This window comes from Arachis stenosperma, chromosome 6, assembly GCF_014773155.1.
Source record: "Arachis stenosperma cultivar V10309 chromosome 6, arast.V10309.gnm1.PFL2, whole genome shotgun sequence".
In the NCBI taxonomy this organism is placed as follows: domain Eukaryota; kingdom Viridiplantae; phylum Streptophyta; class Magnoliopsida; order Fabales; family Fabaceae; genus Arachis; species Arachis stenosperma.
The window spans coordinates 1898640-1905509 of NC_080382.1; the positions used below are offsets into that span (position 1 = coordinate 1898640).

Here is a 6870-nt window from a genome sequence, read left to right on the forward strand (position 1 = left end):
GAGCAAAATATGAATCACAATAATTAGAGGTTTAAAATAGTCAATAAACTAAAATAATAAGAGTAAGACATTGAAATGGTTAGAGGTTGAAAATTTTTGTTGTTAGATTAAAGATTAAAATTGTTAAAAGATTGAAATTGATGTATATGTTCGGTTCGGTTCGATTTCTATCGAGCCAACCGAAAATTAAACCGAACCGATCGGTTTTGTTAGAAAAAAATAGAAAAAAACCATTTTTTTCGATTTTTAAATCGATTGTTATAATTTTCGGTTCGATTTGCGGTAATTTTCGGTCCAATTCGGTAACTTACACAGTTACACCCCTTAGAACCAAAGCATAGGAAGCTAATTTCAAGTTCTGAATTAAATTATTATTATGTGTTTGTGAGACATCAATTTATAAATGCAGAGTCACGATTCAGCGGTCCTCCTAGGTAATAATTGGATCGAAGCCAATAATTGATGAATGAAACTTTCATGGTAACCTTATTATCAAAACACTAGAATACAAAATTTATGGTGTCAGGAGGAATCCCACCCGTGAAGCGTTTCAGTGAGAATCCACTATGTGTAATTCATTTGAAGTTCTGTTTGGTGTGAAATCTCTTTCATTGCCATGACATAAAGAAGAAGAAGAAAAACATAATTAGCATATTAATTAGACTGTGTGTGCTGATTGGATCATTTTCAAATCTAACTTTTTGAGTCTCACAACAGACTCTACATGTCCTCTCAAAGTGTGCAATTCCCCCAGCCTGCATGCATTCATTATCAAATGGGACTTGTCAAGGATTCTTATATAAAGGTAGCATATATAACATTTCTCATAAAATTATGGTGAAAACTCACGTACAGTTAGCTGACTAGACGTAAAGTTGATAATTGAGAACTGTTAAATGATTTGACATATTTGACTAAATTATTATCTAGTGATTTTCAACTATCAACTTCACGTGAAGACAGCTACACGTGAGATTCCACCTAAAATTATATATATTAAAGTACCTGGCTATTTCGGCGCGGCGCCTGGCTTGTTCAGCTATCCAAGAAGAGCTCCTCTCGTTGGCTCCGAGGTCCACAGCCATGAGTCCTTGCAGACTCCTCTGAGAAAGAACCCACTTTGCAGCCCTGTCTTCCTTTCCATAGTCTTTCTTTGATGTAAAAGCAGTCTTTTGATGAAACACACAAGAACATTTCAATAAGCAAGATCATATCCTATCTTATTGGGACCAAAGTCAATAAAAGAAAAAATATCTGCACTAACCTTCTTGTCAAATACCAGATTCCAGGCTTCTCCACTCAAAGCATAGCGCACTATGAACTTAATGATGTCCAAAGGCACATAAAACACTAAACTATATAACCATATAACACCAGCCCACTGCCATCCAATTCCTCTTATATAAGCAAAACTGATGTGTGCATAGACAGCAATCAAGGTGGCTACCTGAACAGTTGGAGAGTTAAAAACAAACCCATTCGAAATTCGAGTCATACTTATTTGCAGTTGACATTTTGAGGAAACCTTACCAATTGAGCTATTACAAAGGCACACATTAGTAGAACTCCTGGTCTCTCTAGGAATGACCAGCCGCGGCTGCGAGTCACAAAAATTAAAGCTTGGCTGATGATGCTAACTTGCAGATATACAGCGGATGCAACTTTCTCACTGTTGCTGGATAAGGATGCTACATGGAAGTGAGTCTGCAGTAATGCAACATTCAGCTTAAAAAAAATGTTTGTCCATGAATAAGGTCTAATTGCAAATTAGTTTTGTACCTCAAAGAAAGTGGTGTCAACTACTGCCCAGTAGAATAGGACAGTAACCAAAGCAAGGTATGTGCCAATGACAATTCCTGTGGCAAATATCTCTGGTAGCTTCCAACTATCAGGTGTAGGGGATGGCTTCACTCGGTCTTTCGATATGGTCATGATCGTGCCTAAACAATAAAATTATGAGTACAAAGTGGGGTGTTCGCGATTTGGTTTGGATCAATCCAATCCGAAGAAGTATTACCATCATTCAGTATTGCAATAATAAGGACCATGAAAGGTGGGAAATCAAACTCCCAAATCAAAGCTAGGAGCACAAAGCCAAGCTGTAAGAGAGTTTAGGTAGATAAGTTGTATGGAAGTCTAGAAAGTAGAAATGCGTGTGGAATAGAATTGGAACTTTGTTTAATTACCACTATCCTTATTGTGATGGAAACAGCATATATCTGCATGTAACAAAGGTGTCAATTTTGCCTCAAGTAAATGTGAAGTATCATGTAAGACTACTTTCTGGGAATCATGCTTTCAAGTTTAATTTCAACTCAACTGTATAATTTTTCATTCTCTGAAATATAGCTCGGCTAGTTAAGACGGCGCTGATGATCACACTTAAGCCAGGCTCAGTTAAGACCAGATCAGCAGCACCTCTTGCAGCATCTGTAGCATCTGACACAGCTATTCCAATATCTGCTTTCTTCAGTGCTGGGGCATCATTCACTCCATCTCCTGTCATTCCAACTACATGCTTCTTTTCTTGCAAAATCTTCACTATTTCATATTTATGTTCTGAAAGTATCACATTGATAAAATAATCAGTTAAACAGATCTAGTGAAACGGTATCATTTACAGAAATAATAGATAACATCATACAAAAGAAGTTCATTTGGATCACTTCTTATTTGGATGCTAAGTATGGTTTACTTTTCTTAGAACAATTCTCAGAATAATGTACCAGGAAATACACCAGCAAAGCCATCTGCCTTTTCGATGAGCTCGTCGACTGGGAGTGCTTCATTTTCATCTTTTTCACGTCCCAATAAAGATGAAGAAGGATACATGTTTGTCCCCATACCAAGTCTTCTGCCAGTCTCCTTTGCAATTGCCAACTGATCCCCTGCATTTCCATGTAAGCTAGCTCATATTTACATACATTAATCTTTTGGCCTAGAAATAAATATTTCCTTGCATAATAAGGGAGAAAAGTACCGAATTGGAGGCATATGTTATATCATTTTAAGTTCATTACTACATACTTACCTGTGATCATCTTAACACAGACTCCCAGGTTAAGTGCTCTCCTGATGGTCTCAGCACTATCATGCCTTGGAGGATCAAAAAGAGGCAACAAACCACAAAATGTCCATGGACCTCCAGGACCATCCTTGGATTTTTCAGGGATTTCCTGAAAGATTTTACCTTGAGTAAGTCCATTCAATTACTGATTCGGGTGCGTTTAGTGGAAAATAGATTAAGTGTAAAAAAATTGGGTAAGATGAGAGATTCAAGGTGTTCTTTTGGATTCCATCCTTTGACCCAATACCTTTAGGAGGAACTTGACTCTTGTTTGACCACATTTGTAGGTCATTCTTAAAAATTATTTATGTACAAAAAAGGTTTATATTTTTAGTATACAATCAATTACCAAGCATGGAAATAGAGGAATGGCATGCCACGCTACCTGATAAGCCACTGCAAGAGATCGCAGTCCCCTCTCAGCAAATTTGTCAATGATTGCATGCACTTTTCTAGCAATCTCGTCTTTCTCTTGGCACATATTTAGAATCTGGTTTTCAAGAAACATGTTAAAGAAGCTTTATGAGTTTTTTATACAAAACTGAAGGAAATGACAAGCATCTTATACTAGGACTAAAAATTAGACACCTGTTCGGGTGCTCCTTTGCTGGCCCTGTAAAAGTTACCCTCTGAATCAATATATGTGATTGCTGTGCGTTTATCTACTGGATTGAAAGGTAGAAAATGAAGCTCAGTAATGTTTGCACGTGCCTGCAGAGAAATCATAGAAGAGGGTTTGAAAACATATGCATTGGCATTGTTGTATCAAAGTAACATGGATGTCTTTACCTCCTTTGGATCAGCTAGCATGTTAACAATGGCACTGTCAATGGCATCTTGGTTTTCCAGTCTGGATGCTCTGGCTGCTAATAGAATAACCATATCTCTGTCCATGTTTCTGTTAAAGACCTGTTCAACAAAATCTCAATAAGGACAATAACAACAGAGATAATGACCTTGTATGTCATCTCCTTCTCTTACCTCTACAAGGTTTCGATCAACGGTTAGCCGGTTTAGTGTAAGAGTTCCAGTTTTATCACTGCATAGGACATCCATTCCAGCCATTTCTTCAATGGCTGTCATTCTCTTTGTGATGGCTCCCTTGAAAGAAGAACAAAGAGCATATTGAGTATCAAGCATAAATATCTTCCAATAACAAATTGTTGAGAGTTTTACCTGCTGAGAAAGACGATGAGAGCCGATTGCAAGTGTCACAGACAGTACTGTAGGCATGGCAATGGGTATTCCTCCAATCAAGAGAACAAGAAGGTTGTTAATTCCATCCCTGTATGAACGATGCTCCACTGGGAACATTATGATTATTTCAAGTAGCATCCCTATAGCTATAGAGCAAATGCAGAAGTTACCAATTGAAGTAAGGACCTGCACAAAAAGATACTTAAATAATTGGGCTTGTTAAAATTACCTGATACAAAATATGTTAACAACTTTCCAAATTTACCTTCTGAAAGTGCCCAACAACTTCTGTGCTATCTACCAAATGTGCTGCCTTTCCGAAAAAGGAATGAACTCCTGTTGCTATCACTACAGCTTCAATCTCTCCCTGCTTACATGTTGAACCTGAAAATACCTCATTACCTGTTCTCTTTGTGACAGGTAGAGATTCTCCGGTAAGCGCCGACTGCATAAGAAAGCATCTTGATTCTTGATACCATTAAACAACAAATAATTGTAGTTGTAACAAATGAGTGTAGTATTAGATTTCTTTATTTCTTTGAGAATGACTTGCCTGGTCAATTTTTAGAGGGTCCCCTTCAAGCAATCGAGCATCGGCTGGAACGATATCTCCTAGCTTTATGCTGATTATGTCTCCAGGTACTAATATAGCTGCATCTTGCTCTTGCCATAGCCCATCTCTTAGAACCTGCAAAATTGCATACAATGCAATTATACTCATTAATGGCAAGGAATCACTCTATGTAACATATGCATATAATATAGCTAATGAATTCCAGAAACAGATGTCAAAGAGAAAGAATAATACCTTTGTTTTAGGAGCTAAACGAGCCATTAGTGCTGCTGCAGCATTACCAGCATTATTTTCTTCTATGAAACTTATTGTTGAGTTTATTACCAGCAGGCATAAAATTCCTACAAAGTCTTGCCAATCAGGACCATCCCCCTGAAAATATCTCTCCAAATAAGTACCCAATGAATGGTTAAAGAACCATGTGATGAGGGACCAAAGGATTGAAGAGTGAAGGTGAATATGTTCTCTACTTACTCCCCCATTAGCAAGGATAATGGCCATCAATGCTGCAGCTTCCATAACCCATGATAGAGGATTCCACATAAAACTTAGAAATTTCAGTATTTTATTCTCCTGCAATAACAGTTGAGGATGAGGTTATAGTTAGAAGAATTTCTTCAATTATATGCATAAGTTCTTGCTAGTCAATGAGCTATGGATGGTGGCCTTTGATACGAAATCCATCGGCCCTTTCAGTTCTACAATAAATTAGCACAAAATATATAGATTATAGAACATAAATAGTCTAAATCCATCGGCCCTTTCAGCTTTATTTTGTTTCAATTTTATTCCAGAAGTTTTCAATTTGCATTACATGCACCCCTAGTAGCTAAATTTTCAAAAAGTTTAGCACTAATGCATTGACAATACCCAACAACTAGGAGCCAATTTGCTTGTGTTGAAGGTTGTCCTTGTGAAATTATTGATAAATTAGTCCTAAATTTCTTGATTAAATTTGATACAAATCGAAAATTTTTTAGACAAATTGAAATAAAATAAAACTTACGAGTATTTTAAAACTTTTGACAAACTTCACCCTTAAATTAAATTTTTGTAAATAATATGAAACTAGATTTCTTGTGGTGGAAGAAACAAACAGGAACACCTTGAACTTTGATCAATACGAACTAATGACAGCAGAATGCTCATATTCAACCTCCAATATTATCCTATTCCAGTTCAGCATTTCCCTTCTATGATTAAGCTCTTTCAAATAACTACATAGTTGTAACTCTGATGCATATATCTTATTGGATAACCAGTTCTACTTCTATCAAGCTTCACATGCAGAAAATCAGATATTTTTCAGAGAAGATTGTTCTTAGCTTACTTTCCTCTCTTCAAGTTTGTTGGGGCCAAATATCTGCAGCCGGGCTTCAGCATCGTCAGATGAAAGCCCGGTTCGCGATGTTCGCAACTGTTGAAATACTTCTTCCAATGGTATGCGCTCCTGACCAAAATTATTGAGTGCTACTTATTCTACAATTTGCAAAGATTGAGTATGAAACTGAAAATGCACTATTATACTGACTATTCTGCATTTGTTAGATTACTTACCAAATCAATACCATCTCGGTTGAAATTCTCAGGATCAAGCAGAGGCTTATCCAGTTCCTCAGCCATGTTACAACTACAAATTAAGCAGATTCAGTTCTTAGGATTAGTGAAGTGCAGTAAGTTCAATAATTAAGACCATATAATAATCCATATATCAATATATAGTTCAAACTTAGAGTATTACCTGCTTTTCCAAGAGAGGGAGGTTACACAAAAATGAATCAAAGAAGGATGGATAGTTCCATTACTTGCATATCTAAATGGAATTGGTGTCTGACTGGTTGGTAAAATCCATGCAGCATGCATATTGTGGGTTCCAACAAAGTTTAATTAGATTTGACCATGGATATGCAACACCAAGAACATAACAAGACCGTTGGTTTCAACTACCCTTCATAACTTGCCTATTCCTTCATCAACCTAACTAACCGTCTTCAATTAGTAGCATACTAACATATATGTGCTCATCTTTATA

General features: G+C 36.8%; 1 protein-coding gene across 1 annotated transcript; it reads right to left on the bottom strand.

Annotated features, from left to right (window-relative positions):
• Positions 1–573: 573 nt before the first annotated feature.
• On the bottom strand, positions 574–6650 carry LOC130935586 (ATPase 10, plasma membrane-type). The gene is made up of 22 exons (XM_057865393.1): positions 6580–6650; positions 6396–6468; positions 6169–6288; positions 5313–5411; positions 5073–5210; positions 4818–4952; positions 4530–4709; positions 4244–4450; positions 4049–4168; positions 3857–3976; positions 3656–3778; positions 3453–3557; positions 3032–3176; positions 2727–2888; positions 2321–2559; positions 2187–2219; positions 2018–2099; positions 1780–1940; positions 1531–1704; positions 1265–1447; positions 1006–1169; positions 574–755 (listed from the first exon to the last, which is right to left on the bottom strand). Exons 2-22 carry the CDS (start codon positions 6459–6461, stop codon positions 659–661), a joined length of 2853 nt encoding a protein of 950 aa, XP_057721376.1. The 5' UTR covers positions 6462–6468; positions 6580–6650; the 3' UTR covers positions 574–658.
• Between the last annotated feature and the right edge of the window lie 220 nt (positions 6651–6870).

Excerpts from the sequence above, each read along its gene's own strand:
- LOC130935586 (XM_057865393.1), bottom strand. The coding sequence starts at position 6,461 with ATGGCTGAGGAACTGGATAAGCCTCTGCTTGATCCTGAGAATTTCAAC. Across the intron at positions 2,220-2,320 it reads AGAGAATGAAAAATTATACA|ATATATGCTGTTTCCATCAC; the intron begins GTTGAGTTGAAA and ends TGTTACATGCAG. Across the intron at positions 2,100-2,186 it reads CCATCACAATAAGGATAGTG|CTTGGCTTTGTGCTCCTAGC; the intron begins GTAATTAAACAA and ends ACTCTCTTACAG.